This window comes from Semicossyphus pulcher, unplaced genomic scaffold, assembly GCF_022749685.1.
Source record: "Semicossyphus pulcher isolate SPU_LCO1_2020_fin unplaced genomic scaffold, fSemPul1.0.p SCAF_6, whole genome shotgun sequence".
Taxonomy (NCBI): Eukaryota; Metazoa; Chordata; class Actinopteri; order Labriformes; family Labridae; genus Semicossyphus; species Semicossyphus pulcher.
In genome coordinates, this window is record NW_027211737.1 from 23,236,426 (window position 1) to 23,254,795 (window position 18,370).

The following is an 18,370-nucleotide window of genomic DNA, read 5'->3' on the forward strand; positions in this document are numbered from 1 at the left end:
CTTTTCCACATTTTTGTGCTCTTCTCTGTTTTATAGTTAAATTATTTTTTCTATGACATAACAACACGAATAGGATTGACTTCCTGCTTTACTTTGGCTGGACTTTAAAGGGTCCAGTGTTTTGTTTCTACCTCTAATGGCCAATTTAACACCTGCAGATCAGTTAGGCTGCAAAATAACCAAGATAAACCAGTGGGGGGGTTTCACAGTGGCTTAAAAGGAAGGGTTTACTGCTGCATTTGTAGCTGTAAGTCACATAAAAAGGCATCCCACCTCTCAGAAATACACAAACAGGCTGATCGAGAGATCCTCACCACAACGTACAGCACCGGTCACTAAAGCTGGCATCAAAAGGCTTGCACCCAAAGAAATATCAGGAGATGCATCCATTATGTTAGTGGTTCCAGGGCCTAAAGGCATGCAGGTTTTCCCTTTAAACAGACACTATAAGCCAGCTGATTAGCAGGATGAAAGGAGGGGAAGGACTACTGTGGGTGCTGCTGTCTCATCTGCTACAACAAACAGGGGGCTGACTACTGCATGTGTGCAGGAAGGGTGGAGAGAAAGATAATAAAAGCCCACCCCAATATTGGGACACCTAACTAAGTAAATCAAAGGCAGACAAAGAGACAGAGATGAACACAAAGGGGAAATATAGCCTGGACTGCACATATTTTCTGTATTATGGGTTGTTATGTAGATTTACTCACAAGAACTTACTGCCACTGTGGGATCTTGGCAGCTGCTGTTCATGCAATAGCAAAATAATTGTGGTATTTCAGCCTATTTATAATCCGTACTCTCTTCTACTGACATTTAAATTACATGTAGACTATTGTGTGTTGCAGGAGAGCCCACACATCCACTGTGCAGTACAGTACAGTATGCATGACTGGAAAATCGATAGAGAACTTTTACGAGGTTTTCGCAGGAATGGTCATTTGGTATTTCCTGTCCAGGACGCGAGGTTAAAAAGTGTTTTTCAGGAGGCAATAGCATGCCAACAACTGCAAAAAATGGCAGCTCGCTTGACAGTCTATAAAGTAGTTGTATTTTTATCTATTTACCTTTTCTTTCAGAGTCGTTTGCTTCTCCATCCTGTCTCACTGCTTTGGTTTGTGCGACGGATTATCGCTCTCATCCCATCACACTCCTTCCCCGCTTTGTATCCACTGTTTCTGCTTCAAGGGGTGTTCAAAAGTTAGCCACAAAGTCCACGTTGTTGTGCAAGTGTCGACAAACTGCGAGGAAAATCCACGAAGACTGAGCTGTGTGGCGTTCAGGAGAAACTTTTCTCAAGGAAAGTGCGCCATGTTGTCAAATCTTTTCCTTTTTTTCTTGTCGTTTTTCCCCCTGTTGCCATAGCGGATTTCTGAGCGCTGTGCAGAGGGAGGCATGAAGGTCTGTGGGAGCCTGAGTCAGGAAAAGAAGTACAATAAAAGGACTTAAAGTTAAGTAGGAATTGTTTGTTTTTATTTTAGAAGTGTTTCAAATCTATTATAAGGTGAAATTAAATGCATATTTAGCTCACATTAAGGTCGTAGGCTTTCACAGACACTGTAAGGGCAGAGGTGAAGATGAGAAAAGAGCACTTCTCTCGCGTGCACAGACCAATTAGTGCTCCACCTGGGCTGAGTGATGCTGCATTCAAGTCCAATTGTTAAATCGTAATTATGAGCAGCAAAGTGTAAAGAGCCTTTCATTCCAGCCTCGTTAGTTGTAATTGCCAGTTAGAGGTATCAGGAATTTCTGACTGCGACTAAAAAATGGTTTTAACAAGTTTCCACAAACATTGTGAATGTGGCTGCAAACCCACCCATTTCTGGCAGTTATAAGGCAGTTATAAAATCCCATATAAACACCAATGCAATAGCTTTAGTTCGACTGGACATAGCCTCTTGGTTTCTGAAGTGAAGTCAAAGCAAGTACCCAGTGTGGCCTTAAACCTGCATCCTTCTATGGGCCAGCAGGGGGCGATTGCAGAAGAAGTCTCGGTCTTAGCATCTTAAAGCTCAGTTTTGTTTCCAGCTCAAACCTCACTCTTGTTACTTATTTAAAAGCTCTGAAGCTGTAAACCAAGGGCAAACTATCTGTTCACAAACAACAGGCAGACAAGGTTAGCGACAAACTGGTTCACATAATTGATCATTTAGAAGCTGCAAAGTCTGGTATTTACCTCAGTTAACAGAGGAAGACAGAGTTGAAATGAGTGAAATGGCCTTACATTAACCATGTGATGACACCATTTCAGATGGATTCTGAAACATTTAAACACACATTTAAACCTTGTTTTGCAGACATTTCCTGTCATATAAAGATTAACACAGGTGTAGTTAGGAACATGCCTGTAGTCCATTTATTTGTATCATTTCCGAGGCCTTGGTATTATATATGCCAGCTGATGTTTATGCTGGTGCATTTAAATGGAGCTGAGCAATCATTAATGATATAAATTACACTTGTGCTTCAAGAAATCTGTCTCTATAGCAATAAAAACAACAACATACCAGTGCAACATGCCATCATAAAGGAGAAATACATATGTTAATGTTTGGCAATGACATCTGCCACAGTGTCTTTTTAATGCTACCACTAGGGGCGCTAAAGTTTAGTTCATTTATTTGGTTTCAGTTTGTTCTGCAACTAGAGCATCACTACTAGAATTTCTAGAAATTGAATGGTTGATGTGCATGAGAATCAATCTTTGTCACATGAATTGAGCTAAATAAATCCCATCTATGTAACAGTAACTTTGCAAATGCATAATGAAGACTAATTTAAACTACTATGTTAACAATAAGTCAAGTATTTCACTAGTTTTCAGGCAAGCTGTTTTGTTATTAGTGTTGAAGTAGTTGAGATAGTTCTTGACTGCTTTAAAAAACACTTAGAAAATCTTGCTCTCCGTCTTGTCTCATTTGCATATAAAGCAGGAAATTTAAATCCAATCACAATTAGTTACTGAAGATGCATTCGGAGAGGCTTGTTAATGTCAGGTGTGAACAGCGGTGCTTAGAGCTGTCCACCAGCACACATGGTTAAAAGCAAATGTAAACAGGGTCCTGGACAAGGAGGACTTGGAATTTTTATTCAAGACCGGTCAACACCACAACAGCAGAGATGGTAATGGTTGTCGATGCAAGCTACTCTATTCAATTAAAACGGTATGTTGAGGGATTTAGCCAAAGCTGTGTTTATGGGATGGAGATAAAATAATACAAAATAAAAGATATGTCATAAAAAGGTCTTGTTTCCTTTGCTTGGGTATCATTGCTTCAATATATCAACATCACTTTAAATGTAACCCAGTCACATTTTCAATAATGTGCGTTGATTCAGTTTAAGACATGACAATACTTGACTCCTGAATATAATTGAATTAAAATAATTTGTGAAATCTGCAAATATATAATCATTGTCCATAAAAAAACATACAATCAGATCATGATGAAGCCTGTTAGCATCACTAGAATCTTGCAGCGTGTTGTTTAGAATGTAGCTCTTCTTTTGAATGGAAACGTCGTCACAACCAACTGTGCAGCAACGCTCCACAGTTTATATATTTAACCGAAAACACGTCAGATGCTCAGTTTGCCTTCAGCCCGGCACACACCTTCTGAGATAGTTTGTTTGTTGGAGAGGTTACAATGTTGACCTTTTTTAAAAACCTTTTCTTTGGCGAATTGCCACCTGATCCAAGTTCATCCAGCTCTTCGGCGGCAGATACAGCACGTAAGAACAAATGAAAACACACAGTAATGGCAAAGAATTTATACTTGCTACATATTATACTCCTTTTTAAGTGTACTCAATGTTTTTTGCTTCATGCATTGATGTGACAGCTGAAACTACAAGTTATTTTGCAGATTTTGAAAAGGCATTATTTTGTACTAAATTAAAGTACCATAATCTCAAATATAGAAACTACATCTACATCAAAATGCTGCTTACTAGTTAATAAATTGTGTAATATGTTGTAATATAACACTAACATAATGCTTTATAATCAGTACTTTTACTTTCTTTAACTGAAGTACATTTTGCTGATAATAAATAACATTTTTACTGCAAGACTTTTACTTGTAATTAAGTGTTTTTTGATCTTTGTGCATTTGCTCTTCCTACTTGAGAAAACCACTTATTTTTAAAAAGTCATGACGCTTTATTCAGTATTCTCCACTTTAGTCTTCTTGATGTGGCTGTAAAATGATAACTAAACTTGAGTTGTGTATTTGCACGCATTGTGTTGGCTGAATGACCCTCAATGACCCTGTGCTGTGACCCCCTTTTCTCTCCATGTCCAGCGTCTTCATCAGCAGTCACAGACGAAAAGAGGAAATCGGAGGACTTTGTGGTGAAAAAGAGCGACATCCTGTGCAGCAGCACCAGTCATTACCTCGTCTGCGATTTCACCGGCGAAGGGCAATTTGGCAAAGTTGCCAAGTGTGTGAACTTAATCACATCACAGGAAGTGGCCCTCAAGATCCTGAAAACCAAGGACAGCAAGATCGCTACCAGAGAGGTAGATTATCTCTTTTCGACGATGATGATGTTTTTGACTGAATGAGACCATGTTGAGTAACTATTTAATTTCTCCACAGATCAGAATGCTCGAGAAAGTGAGCGTTCTTGACCCAGTCGGGAAGAACGTGGTCTCGTTCCTTGACCAGTTTCAGCACCAAGGACACACGTGTCTGGCATTCGAACTGCTAGACAGGAGTCTCGCTCAGCTGGTCATGGACAGACACATGGAGCCACTGTCTCTCAGCGAGATACGGCCGATCGCAAAGCAGGTAAAGCCTGCATGAACATACACAGCCAGATGAATAAGATAATTTATAAAAATTATAAATGTATTTCTTCCTGATCCACGTAAGCGTGCACCCTGCTGGATATTATCATAAACCGTCTACATTTCCTTCTTTGTCTCTGCAGTTGCTGACGGCTTATGACGCCCTGAAGGCCATTGGTGTCATCCACGCTGACGTGAAGCCAGAAAATATAATGCTGGTTAACCACGTGCATGAGCCTTTCAGAGTCAAACTAGTAGACTTCAGTCGGGCCTTCACTCTCTCTGAATACAAACGAGGAATGACCACTCAGGCTGTTGGTTATGCGTAGGTTCAATGTTACTTTGCCTCAAATTATCTAACAGAGGTGGTGCCAAGCTTCAGTACACATGCTGAATTTGACAACGTGCCTAACACCTCTTTTGATTCTCCTTCGCTTCACACAGGGCTCCTGAAGTAGCCCTGGGTCTCCCCATCGCTGAGGCCATAGACATGTGGGGTCTCGGCTGTGTGCTCGCCTTCTTGTACCTCGGGAAACACCCGTTTGCAATAACCGGCAAGTACGAGATGGTAAGTAACCAAATATATCCAGATTTTAAAGCAATGGCATTTACATACAGGGTTCAAACCAAACAAGAGACTTCATGTGATTCTTTGTATTCTCTCTCCAGATGAGAGATATTGTTAAAAGCCTGGGCCAGCCAGCTGACCGCCTCCTCGACGCTGGTGACTTCACCCACAAGTATTTTAAGAGGAACCATTACTGGATTAGACCCAGGTGGTGGCTGAAGGTATTTCAACCTTGTTCCTCCCTGTGCTCTTTGTCATATTTAAGACAACACTTTAAAATATTAAAGACAGTAAGGAAGAAGTATCTGACTCATATATGTTGCTCCTGTAGACACCAAGGGAATACCAGCTCGACGCTTGCAGTGAAATGCCCCAAAAATGTGAAAGGTCTTTTGAAAGTCTGGATGGCCTGATTACAGTACGTGGTCCATTTCATCTGTACAGAATGAATTAATACCACTTTTGTGTGTCAGATTAACTGAACCTGTATCTATTTTTTAATATCTAGTTGTACCCAGTGATGCAGGAGTCCATTGAGCTGGATGATAAGACAGCTTTTGTGAGACTCATGAAATGTTTTCTGGAGATGGACCGTGAGAAGAGGATCACTCCTGAGGAGGCTCTCAAGCATCCCTTTGTCAGCATGGCCCACATGGAGGCTCAGAGAGACACCAGCACGTAGTAAGTTACTGTGTGACCACTATCAGTAAGGTTGGATGAGGCATGATTGGATTAATGGGCAGATTTGTATTGTGATTGGCTAATTCATTCATTCATTCATGTTTTTTTTAGTGTGGATAAAGCCTTTACTTTAATGCTGGTCGTCCCAAACGATGAAGATGTAGCACCTCCTGTAGACAAGGTCGATGAAGAGGCCGTTGTTCTTCCTCTTAAAGACAAAGCCTTAGCCCCTCCTCCCTTGTCTCCTCCCTCATCTCCTCCTGCATCTCCTCCCTCCTCCTGTGATGGCAGCGCGAACACACCTCCCTCGGATGACGCAGCAGCTGCTGCTGGAGTTACAGACACTACTGGCACGGCTGAAGAAGAAACAGCTGTCTGCCAAAGTGCAGCCAGTCCAGCTGAGGAGACGTCAGCCACTGAGAGTGTCCCACCTGTCAAAGAAAAGAAGAGCCGGCTGAAGAGATGCCGGAAATCCTTTGGCAGAGCGATGAGGACTCTGTTTTGCATGAAAAGAAGGGATTGAAATGATTTTGTGAGCTGTGGCGAGGACAAAATGCTTCATGCTTCAGCTTATAAAATGTATAATATGTTTGGGAAAATATAAATAAATGTGTATTTCCCTTCAAAAAATAAATATTGTTTTGTCCTGTCATTATCAGCATCAATCTATTCTTCTTTTTTGTGTCACAGAGACAAGAAAGAACTGTTTATGGATAACTTACATACAATAAATTAAGTAAGCAGGGCTTCGACAAAAATCTATGGTTACTCCAGATATGTATCAATAAATGATTATTCCTATCCCTTAAGACTTCAGCATGAGTCTGCAGGGATTTTGCAGTTCAAAGTATGCTTCATAAAAACCCATAAAAACCAGGAAATGAGGCAGACTGATGTAACCGCATCATGCTTTCAAGCAACACAGCTCTTGTACATGCAGCTCTTCACCAGCAGATGGTGCAACAGTCCTAAACAGAGCACATGTTGGCCCTGACACCAGTAGTTAATGTAAATAAATCATGCAAACCAAGACAAAATCACTTGAGTGACTCAGCTCAACTTATTATATCTGTTGAGTTAACTGAGTTTGATTTCTGATGACTCTATGGAAAGTTTTGAGAGCACAGAATCTCTAAGAACATTCATTTTGTACTTCGGATGTGTGTCATGTATTGTGAACACGAGGCGGTTGGTTTCTAAAATTGCATCCAAACTTAAGAGTAAAATTGTGACATGGTAATCGCTGGAATGAAAGGGATCGAGCCACTATTTAATCATAAAGAAGTTTACAATATTGACCTCTGACAGTGCTCCTCACACCTATGTCATTTTATTACTATAACAGGTCTTTTTGGTCTGACTTAATGCAGGCTGAAATATCATGTAGGTCCACTACAGTACGAGTTATGGACTAGACTCCCCATTTGGTTGCAAGGGCCATTCTTTTTTTCACTTTATCCACAATATTTATCTTTTCACTCTCTCAAACTCAAATGAACTCTACTAATGTGACCAAATTTAATTTAAGCAGGTTGTTTAAAGGTCCAGAAAAGAGTACCAGTACTATAAATCAATGCAGCTCGTTTGTTTTTGTTTTTTTCCTACATGACATAATGAGCAGCCTGATTTGACAGACTGACCTACATTCAGTGGAGGAGGTAGGCTACTCCAGTGCAATGATATTGCTGATGCAAAAACTTGAGTGCAGCATATTAATATGATAGCTGCAGGGGGTATATCAATACTTTATCGGACATTTAATACTAAAATTAATCACATTGTTTTAAATAATAATGTGATATTTTCTATGTAAATCTTTGTTTTTAATGTTGACTCTTATTCTGAAAAATAACTGCACATAGATGTCAGATTAATAATTGGGTTTTAAAAAAGTAAGTAAGCAATATTTTCCTAGAAATTAAAAGCAGGAAAAACGGAAATACCCATAAGTGTAAGCTACTAAGTGCACTTTCATTTGAGGTACAACAAAGGCCTACTTAGGTACATTTTATCTAAGCCCATTTTAAAGATATTTCCGCTTTACATTAATCTAATTTTGAAGCGTTTGATTCGTCTCGTCCTGAGACAGCAGCCGGATTTTTCAGGTTTGCACCGTCCGCATGGAGGCTGCTCGCGCGCGGACCCGCTTTTGGTAGTTCTCCATCGGAGCCAAAATAGTAGCGACTCTTTTGGTAATGCCGGCGGGGTGAGCAACTCCTTTAGAGGGGAGAGAGCACGCGAAGGACGGTGCGGGAGAAATGTCATGGGGGGTCACAAATTATGTAACGGTAGCTTGTGGAAAACTCACTTTTACCCGCTTTAACTGTCACTTTAACTAGAAATTAAAATTTAATCTCTTTATCAGGACTGTACAAAGTGGAATCTTGGTTTTATTTTATTGATTTTTTTACTTTTAATTTGTAAGTGTATACTTCCGGTCATCCCAGTGCAGTCCGGGGAACTATCTCGGCTTATCAGACCCCCAAAAAACATCCCAGAAAGAAAAGGAAAAGAAATTGGTGATGAAATTCAATGGGACAAATTTCACTCATCCTCGGCCTGTTTCTTCTCACGGTCAGTGGGAGGGTCTTGTTGCAGAATGCCTCACGCTGATTGGTCCACAAGTGGGCCTCCTTTGCCAAGCCCACAGCACAAGCACCTATATATGCACTTCAGACTCAAGAGACAAGAAATAAGGAAGTTTGGGCTCATCAATATCCAGAAGAAGCTGTTACCCTGCCATCCATCCATCTGAGACTGGTGAGTTGGAAGAAATGGGTCATCAAGGATCTTTGGGAACAAATTTAGATTTCTCTCTTGAACACATTTCTTTGCATTTTAATTCCACAGTAAGATGAAGACCCAGCAGCCTCTTCATGTGGCCACCCCAGTGAGGCAGAGCCTGGCCCTCACTAAAGTAGCAGGGACCTCTGTTTACCTCAAGCTGGATTCATCTCAGCCCACAGGATCCTTCAAGATCAGGGGCATCGGGCACCTGTGCAAAACTGTGAGTAATTTAAATCTCTTCTGTGCTGCGATGATGTGATTTGTCCTGTGTTTGAGGTTTGTGTGATTGAGTCTGGACCATAAAGTGTGTCAGCTAATTCCTTGTGATTTTTTGACTGTTATCTCTCTTATGTTCTTGTAGTGGGCAGAGCGAGGATGTGAGCGCTTTGTCTGCTGCTCAGGTAAGCACTGAGCCAATACGAAGTTAATTTGAGACTTCCCTTTTCCTCTATTGGTGTGCTTGAGTGTGTAATCTTTTGCTTTTGGACCAACAGGTGGAAACGCTGGGATGGCAGCAGCTTATTCTGCCCGTCAGATGGGTGTGCCTGCAACCATCGTAGTTCCAAGTGTTACACCGAACCCAACAGTGGAGAGGCTGAAGGACGAGGGAGCCACTGTGGTTATCCATGGAAAGGTTAGATAATCATGTGTTTCAAGTATGGTGTTAACTAAACTCTTTACCTAGTACATGTTTGTCAGCATACATAGAAAGAAAACGGAAAATAAATCCATCAGAAGAAATAAAGTTGTATCTTTTTCAGGCTCTAAATGAAAGCATTGAATACGGACAGCAGCTTGTGGCGAATAACCCCGGCTGGATTTTCATCTCTCCCTTTGATGACCCTCTCATCTGGTAAGACTCGTCTTGCAGGAATTGTTACAGCAAATTTCTGTGTGCAGACATTCTTGCATAGTAATCTATAAGTCATCAGGAGATAGAGAGGGAGAAGTGATAAGAAAATGTAATAAAATGTGTGAATGACTGATAGTAACACCTGCCTCATCATGCATGGTCTTGCATAGAGCTGTTGCAGGGGCTGGATGAGGTGTTATGTCAGATATGCGATATCTTATCACACTGCTAACTCATTCATGATTCATTTACACATTGGATGTCACTGTTGAGGTGTTAAACACAACAATTAATTACAGAAATTATGGGCTACTTGCAGTATTAATGTTCTGCAGCATGCACAGATTGATCTTAACGATGCAAAAATGTAGGTTGAATTCTGACGAAAAATGAGAGGATATGGTTGTGTTTGTGTTTCCAGGGAAGGCCACACGTCCCTGGTGAAGGAGCTGGAGCAGGACATGATGGAGAAGCCAGGAGCGATAGTGTTGTCTGTTGGAGGTGGGGGTCTGCTGAACGGAGTGGTGGAGGGACTGCGTCGTGCCGGCTGGGCTGACGTGCCCATCGTAGCGATGGAAACCATGGGAGCACACAGCCTCAGTGCAGCAATGAAGGCCGGGGAGCTGGTTACTCTACCTGAAATTACCAGGTACAGACACAACCTCGTGTTTTATAGCAAATTTAAACATAATCCCACATTTTCTCACTTACTTACTTTTCTTTTTGCTTTCTAGTGTTGCAACCACGCTGGGCCTGACGAGGGTGTCTGCACAGACTCTTAAACTGGTGAACGAGCACACAGTTTTCTCAGAAGTAGTCACAGATCAGGAGGCTGTAAAAGCTGTCGAACACTTTGTAGGTGAGTACAACCTGCACCCGAGCATGCACAGCAGGTTTAAAAAGCCAGGAAAACAGCTTTGTGACTGACCTGCTCTGGTTTCTGCTCTTTCTGCAGATGATGAGAAGGTCCTGGTGGAGCCGGCCTGCGGCGCGGCCCTGGCGGCCGTGTACAGCGGCATTATCAAAAGGCTGCAGGACGAGGGGAAGCTGGCACGAAGCCTCGGCCCGGTGGTCATCGTGGTGTGCGGCGGCAACAACATCAGCATGGAGCAGCTGAGGAGGCTGAAAAAACAGCTGGGTGTTATCTAGCATGGCTCAGGTCCCTCTGACCTTTTCCTCTGTTCCTCCATCAGCTGGTCTCAATCCATAAACAAACATTATTCATGTGCTCCATAGACCGAATCATTCCAGACTGTGACACTCTCCTGAGCACTGAGACTGATTGATAATGTGACAGGGAGCTGCTGGAGGGATTTTTGTATGTTTGATGCAGCTCTGCTGGTAGTTCTTGACTAAAGAGACCTCTTTCAGAATAATTTAAATATAAAATGTACACAGACACACTTAAGTTGTGTTTGTATTTAGGGTGCTTACTTTGTTAAAGTTGTTGTATTTTGTTCTTCTGCTTTTGTACTTTGAAATGTATTTAAAAATAAATAAATTATATTTCTGAATATTCAGCCTTAGACTTGACAGCCTCTCATTCATGACTGCTGATGTAAATAGAGATTGAACGTCTTCCTCACAAGCTTTGAGCAACAGTATGTGGCCTTTGCTTCATGTTTTCTTTGAGCTATGTTTTTACACCAAATCTAGAGTGATAAATAGGCCGTTATTAGCTGATTGCATACGTATCAACTGAGCTTGTTGTGGACCAGTGAACACTGAAAAGTTGATTTGGTTTGGTTGTGTTTATGCTACTTTATTACCATACTTTTACAACGCCCAATTACTGACACCAGTATTGACCCTCAGAAAGCAGTCAAGATACAGCTGTAAGGTTTTGTATCATAAAGTGAGTCGACGTAACATAAAGTGTTTAATGATTGGATCATTCTCCAGTGGATTTTGGAAATAGAAATGGAAATGTTGCACCCTTTAAATCACACATGCAAAGAGTGTTTCATAAATGTGTACGTCTACCAGTTGTTCACATATCCTGAATCAAGCTGGGTTTTTAATTTCAAAATAAGTTGTGTTTCTCTTTTAATGTAAGAAAGACTTCTTGCTGCTACTTCTTTTAATCTGTGTTAGACTATGGTTATCTTTAATATATGCATACCTCTGCTCAGTGTCTTCATATGGTTAACACAGCTGACCACAGCTTGACGTTCATTACCAACTGTAAAGCTCTGACTCATCACTGTGAATTATACTCTCGGGTAGGATGGCCTGCTCTGGCCACTTGTAGGCTCTGTCATTGGTATACTTATATATATGGGAGTTCTTGGTCTGCTTCCTGACTACCCATGTGCCCTAATCACACAAAGAAATGCCGGGCAGTACTCTCTGCGCTCTCTTTGTATATTCTGCACATGCCACATGGAAAAAATGCAAAACAACTTGAAACTCAATTAATTAATCTTGTTAAATGCTTTTAAAAACAAAATGAAAGAAGTAGAGGTGGACTCTTTCGGATGTTTTTAATTTGATTTTAATTTACCTGCTTGCAAAACTGACTGCTACAAATCTCTCATTCAAAATTTGAGTTGCTTAAGCTTGTCTTGCTCTCTTGTGCTTTGTGTTTTTCTATCTGAACTAGCAGCTGCTGCCTGTCTTGACCAGGACTCCCTTGAAAAAGAGATTGTTAATCTCAGTGGCACTTTTCCTGGTTACAAAAGGTTATAAAAATAATTAAGCCTCGAAAAATGCAAAATTCGAGGACAATGAAAGAAAGAATAATAATAAGAATAATAATCCCTACAGTTACAATAGGGTCCTCGCACCCGTTGGTGCTCGGGCCCTAATGATAATAAAAATAAAATGTACATACTGTATGTCTACAAACTAAATATATGGTATTTCTGGTATATCTTCCACAAAGGGATGTTTGAACAAAGTTATTATTTGGGCTACAGCTTAATTAGCCTCTCCCATACCATCACATTATTCACTGTACAACAATCATTAATAGCTCTACTCTCAGAAGCTTACTCTCTAATTAATCTCCTCTCTCCTCAGTGAGTGCTTTGGTGGGCATGATGCATTCAGCATCACATCCCTGAGCAGCTTGGATCTCTTATGAATGAATGAGTAAATCACAGAGTTTTAAATTTGACCTACAACTTTGTCCTCCAGTCAGGTCAATTGGCCCCACGGCCTTTAAGGCCCATAGGAGCGCGTGTGTTGGGCTATAGAAGCTATTATGGGTCAGCCACATGTCGCATGACCACAGCAGAGGTCTTGAACTTCCTAGCGTTTAATTGGCCGGCATTTTAGGGACGTGGCTCTTTTCTAAGCTGCCCATTGGTCCGGAGGGGTCATTAAAACAAGGCTCATGTCAGGAAGAGGGGAGACAGCTGTGTGAAGGGGACAGTCAACTGGTTTCCACTGACACCAGCCAGTCAACACACTGGGAGATGCCTGGGATTCCTCCTGTGTCAGTAAACAGTGTGACAGGGAACAAAATTGGGACATTTTACTTAAAAATATGAGAAAAAGTCATTGAATAAATGTGTTGGACTAGTGATCCTTCTTCATAATTGAGTGAGGACAGCCGTACAGAATCACAAACACTATTACTCCACAACACAGCTCAGTCAGGGGGAGATAAACACATTACACAACTCTACTACAAACTCTGCAGTGTGTCAATTACTCCACATTTTTCCTGGTAGTGTTTTGTTGTTTTCAGACATTGATAGTTGCAGATGGCCTCCTTTTAATAAAGCACATAATGGAGCTGAAGGGACTGCTGTGAGTCATGGCTGCAGATCCAGCTGGAACTGGCCTGGCCCAGCGCTCGCTGCTCTGAAAAGGTGTCCGGTTTACCAGGCAGCGGTGACATAACCAGAGCTGGTGGCAGGGGTCTTACATAAAAAGCATGTCCTAAAGGAGACAAAACATGCGTCACGGGCATCATTCACGATGTTCAGTGCTCATTGTGTGTGTGTAGGCGTGTAACAGGCATGTAGGACACACCATGCCAACAGGGCTCAAGTGTACAAAAGGGTCAAATTGGGGGGATTTTACTTTTAAGTCTGGCCTTTATTTATAAAAGAGTGAAAGTATTTATTTCCATCAACCTAAACTTTATTTATGTATCTGTCTGTTTATTGCCAGGCTATTAATTAAGCTTTACTTGTTTATTTCTCTGTCCATAGATTCATGTACTTATGATTGGGTTCCTTTTTTTAATGCAGCTATGATGAAGTGCTTTAGTAATTAGGGTCCTTAAATCCAATCACTGCTCTGTGTGAGGAACTTTGTGTTCCAATAACTGGAATTAAAAGTGCAAAACAAATACAGTCTGATTTACAATTGAAGGAGAAAATCTGAGCAATGTTTAATAAAGAGAGGAACATTGTTTGTACATGAAGACATTTCTTTATTGTGACACAAATGCCATCTGATTCTTTACATCTGTATAATCCATTTTAGATATGTTAAGTTTCTGATGTGCAGAGGTAAGACAGTAAAAGTTAAGTTAATGCAACCATAAATAATTGTAATAAATATCAAGTAAATGTACAGCACACATTTTATCGCAACACCTCTTTGTATGGATATGTCCTTTTTAAATCACCTTATCTCCTCCCCTCCGCACGAGGAGGAGGAGGAAGAAGAGGAGAGAGCGTCCCCGTTAGCAGCGGTGCGTCACCCTTCAAAAAGAACTGAACCCAAACTCGCAAGCAATTCAACAATCCGGTAACGCTGTTGTTGTTGTTTTTCAGTTCTATCCAAGTAAAATGGCGATTTTACTCACACAAGAAGAGAACATGTTTCACCATGAGTAGAAGAAATTGAATCCATCTGAGTACAAGACAAAAAGGTGATAAGATTACTGGTATTTCCAAAATTCATTAAAAAATAACAACACAACAAACGGGATATCCAACAGACATCGCCCAGTTTGCTCATTTTAGAATCTTTTTCTTGGAAGAGTAGTGCAAACAAAAATTAGAAGGTGAAGTGAATTAGCAATTCATAAAAACTGCCGTCAAACATAAACTCAGCCTATTTACATTTTTTTTACTATTTAATTTTTTACACAGCTAAACATTTGGTTATGGATGAAATCAACAAAAAAAAAAAGAAGCTGAGTCCTGATCTTCCTGTTTTAAAAAAAGAAAATCATGAAAAGGCAGAACTCAAAATAATCCGCCGCCCCTCCCCCGCTGTCTGAGTGTGTGTGTGTGTGTGTGTCGGGGAGCGAGGGAGGGAGGGGCGAGGTTGTTGCACATTCAGTAGCAGTAGCACGCAAACAACATGGGAGAGCAGCTCGTGAGAACATCATCTCCTTCCCATTTTCACAAAGCAACACAGGCTTCACAAACCTGAAATGCAGGAAATCAGAACCTCTCTTACGTATCCCTGACCTGCCATGCCGCCGAAGCTACTCGGATATTTCAAGAAATCAAAGAGCAATTTCATAAACTTATAGATTAATATGACTTTTTACATGACCTAAATACCCTCTCTTTGCGGAGACTCGGATAAAATGTATTCAGTTTATATAGGCATAAGTTAGCTTGTCCATTAGCAGTTCATATTTTTTTAAAACAGGCAGTAAACTACATAATATCCTGTACAGCACTTGTTCACATCTTCTGCCTGCTCAGCGCTGAAGTGGTCAAAAATAGGCAGCATCACAGATTTCCTTTTTCTCGTACCTCTGTCTCAAACGTGAGATTATTCTATGAAAATCATTTGGGCTTTCTTTTCCACACACATAACCAGCGTCAGCCTCTAGAGAGAGACTCATACAGCAAAGGCATGTTTCAGAACATCACCCCCACAGAGGGGAGACGGAGGGAGGCAGCGAGGTTAAGCTTCAGGAGAGTAACAGTTTGTTCTGAGTCCAGCAACTGCTTTTGCTGAGACCTCGCTTTCAACCGCAATGTTACAGCCGAAAGCGCTTTCAGATATCATGAAATTGATCTTACAGCTGTAAAGTGCTGATCTGAAGTCATCCCATGTGGTTGTTAAATTCACAGAACTCGACTTAAACCCCTCTGTCAAAGGTCGGGGGGGAAATCACAGTAGCTCCACTTCAAATGCCATCCTCAAACTCAGTGCAACCAGAACGGACACGTGTTACCTGTGTCAGTGGTAGTTCAGATTATCTTCCCTGAATTCAACACAAAATGATGCGTCAAACATAATCATAAAATGTAGTATTTGTGTAAAGTGGGATAAAAAAGAAGCAGGGATAAACATGCAAAGCATCACCCAAAATAAATTCAATAATAGATTTATGGTTTTGAAGAAGCAGCAGAGCAGAAGGGACTGTGGTCTGTCTCAGAGGAAGGTCCAGCAGAGTGGGGATGAAGGGAGGCAAAAGTAAAACAGGTAGGGGAGGGCAGGTATTAGGACGCTTGGAGAGGTCGGGGTTGTCAAGTCCTCTTAGCCGCTGAGAGGGTCCTCGCGGTAGTGGATGGCGTATCGCAGTTTCTCCAGCATCACATCCAGAGACGTGTACTGGGGCAGTTTCACCATGAACATACACGTCTCCACCCGGATGTAGCGCGAGTCCGGCTGACCTGGAGACGAGAAGCGCGACAAAAAAGGTGCATTACGACAAAATCACCTGGTATTTATCTTACATAATGAGCCGTGTTATGTAGGTTTACTGCAGAAGGCTGAAGCTGTGTAGCAAGTGTTAGCGATAATAAGCTTGTTTAGGTGATAAAGTGAGCGTTAACCTTCTTATCTTATCAGAGGGAAACTCTCTCTGACTGTCTGTGGTTTTCAATAGTGACTCAGGACACCAGAATAGTGAAGCACGCACTTTAGAAATCTAACAGTCTGTCCTCTTACATGGATCTGCTTTGTTTGTCCATTATGCAAGGCTATCAATTTACAAAGACAATTGTGCTATCACTGACAACATGTTCAAAGTCTGTTGGTTGCAGACGAGACAAGCTGCTTTGACCATCACTATCAGCACTTTCTGCACGAACAGAACTTCGCACACAGATAGCAGCCGTGATGAAACCTTTACCTGCAGCTCCGTCAGGAGGGGCGATCTTCATGGGGTACGGGGGAACGTGGGCGGTGTCGGGCCCCCCGTCCTTGCAGGGGCAGGTGAACGGTATGCGCTCCTGGTTGCAGGCGAACTTAATGAACTTGCAAAGCTCCTCTTGAGTGAACATCTCCAGGGCGGCCCAGAAGAACTCGATGTGCTGGTCTGTCTCCATCAGACCCACCTGATACATGGTGTGAGCCTACAGAGTGAGAGAGACGACTTTAAATAAATCTGATTAATGCTAACCTTTGAGAAATAAAGGTGATTCTTTAGGAGACCTTATACTTTACTTGAAAAGATACGAGAATTAATTAAGTATGCCCTTAAAAAACCTCTCTTTATTCATATATCAATCACATGTGTAGAGTAAAAACTAGCCAGAGGAAGGTGCAATAATCGCAGCTAACACTGATTTTGTTTATAGTGATCAATCCAGGTTTGCTCATTTGATGCAATTCCAAACAAACGTATGCATTACCTTGAGAAACTCGAGGTTGATGTAAGGCAGGCCGCAGGTACGCAGCTCCATCTGGAGGGGGCTGAGCATGGTGAGCAGCTGCAGGGGAATGATGGAGCTAAGTCCTGCACGCACCGCTGTCATACACTCCACGTTCAGCAGCTCCCTCAGACGAAGACTCCGCACCGCCCGCGCATACACATCCTTATTCTCCCAGCTTAGCACACACAGAAAACAATACGTAAAACATGAGGACTGCAGACTATAATAACATAAAAACAATCATCTAGGCAACTTTCCTGTACCTGACTGTGAGGCTGCGGCCTCCCTGACAAAGCTCCACCTCATCACCGGTCATGGTGACATAGGTGAAGGTGCAGCAGGGCCGGCTGGGGGAGTCGGGGCTTTCTCCTGAATGATGCTGAGAGGAAATCTCAGCACACAGGGCCTCGAGCTCTGTCTCATCACTCACCTGCGAGAACAGAGGACATGTTACAGTCACTGTACACATGTTATAAGCAGGGAAAGACTTTAGTGGTTCCTTACATTTTCAAACTTCTTGACATAGTTGTAGGTGAGCACATCAGCATCCTGCAGGTCCTGCTCGGGGTCGAGGGGCTCGCCCACCAGACCCTTCCAAAAGGAGCCCAGCAGGTCCAAAGGAAGCGGCACATCTGCGCGGATGGCTATTCCCAGGAGCTGACCGAAGAAGTGCAACAACTGTTCCTCTGCATAGCTGATAGGGCAGGGCGTCAGGATGTACTTGCCCTGAGGAGCAAAAAACAATGAGTCATCTTGTCTTTGCTCTGACTGTGTCCCTGGTCTCAACAGCAGTTCTGTTTAGTCATGGCACCACAAAATCTCCCTTTAGCTTATGTTTCCCCATCATTGAGATTTTATGTGGTACCAGGTCAATCCAGATAAGGATATACTTTATATGATTTGTTTGAAAGAACAAAAGTGTCAAGAACAGGACGCAGTGAAACAGACACTGAAAAAACCCTTACCTTGTTACGGTTGGCTGCAGCACTGGGACAAGGGAGCAGCAGGGAGAGAGCAGAGCTCTGTAGCTCCTTACACACCTGCCAGAGGAAATGTCTGAAGGAGCCACCTGGAGAGACGGATAAATCAAAGCTGCAGTTAGGTTTGGAAAAAGAAATCTTGACAGGTACAAGGATGCAAGGCAGTATGGAAAAAAAGATGTG

General features: G+C 42.0%; 2 protein-coding genes across 2 annotated transcripts in view; one reads left to right on the forward strand and one right to left on the reverse strand.

Moving 5' to 3' along the window:
- Nucleotides 1–1,816: 1,816 nt before the first annotated feature.
- Nucleotides 1,817–10,830, forward strand: LOC138610299 (L-serine dehydratase/L-threonine deaminase-like). Its single transcript, XM_069683037.1, has 8 exons — nt 1,817–1,836; nt 8,892–9,048; nt 9,190–9,229; nt 9,323–9,462; nt 9,590–9,681; nt 10,103–10,330; nt 10,416–10,540; nt 10,637–10,830. Exons 2-8 carry the CDS (start codon nt 8,896–8,898, stop codon nt 10,828–10,830), a joined length of 972 nt encoding a protein of 323 aa, XP_069539138.1. The 5' UTR covers nt 1,817–1,836; nt 8,892–8,895.
- Nucleotides 10,831–14,054: 3,224 nt separating this feature from the next.
- The window catches only part of LOC138610300 (probable E3 ubiquitin-protein ligase HECTD4), a 36,313-nt gene continuing 31,997 nt past the window's right edge, over nt 14,055–18,370 (reverse strand). The window contains exons 71-76 of the mRNA XM_069683038.1: nt 18,173–18,276; nt 17,712–17,933; nt 17,471–17,637; nt 17,187–17,382; nt 16,685–16,907; nt 14,055–16,223 (exon numbers count right to left, since the gene is read on the reverse strand). Coding sequence (XP_069539139.1) covers nt 16,087–16,223; nt 16,685–16,907; nt 17,187–17,382; nt 17,471–17,637; nt 17,712–17,933; nt 18,173–18,276 — 1,049 coding nt within the window. The 3' untranslated portion in view covers nt 14,055–16,086. The remainder of the gene's footprint in view (nt 16,224–16,684; nt 16,908–17,186; nt 17,383–17,470; nt 17,638–17,711; nt 17,934–18,172; nt 18,277–18,370) is intronic.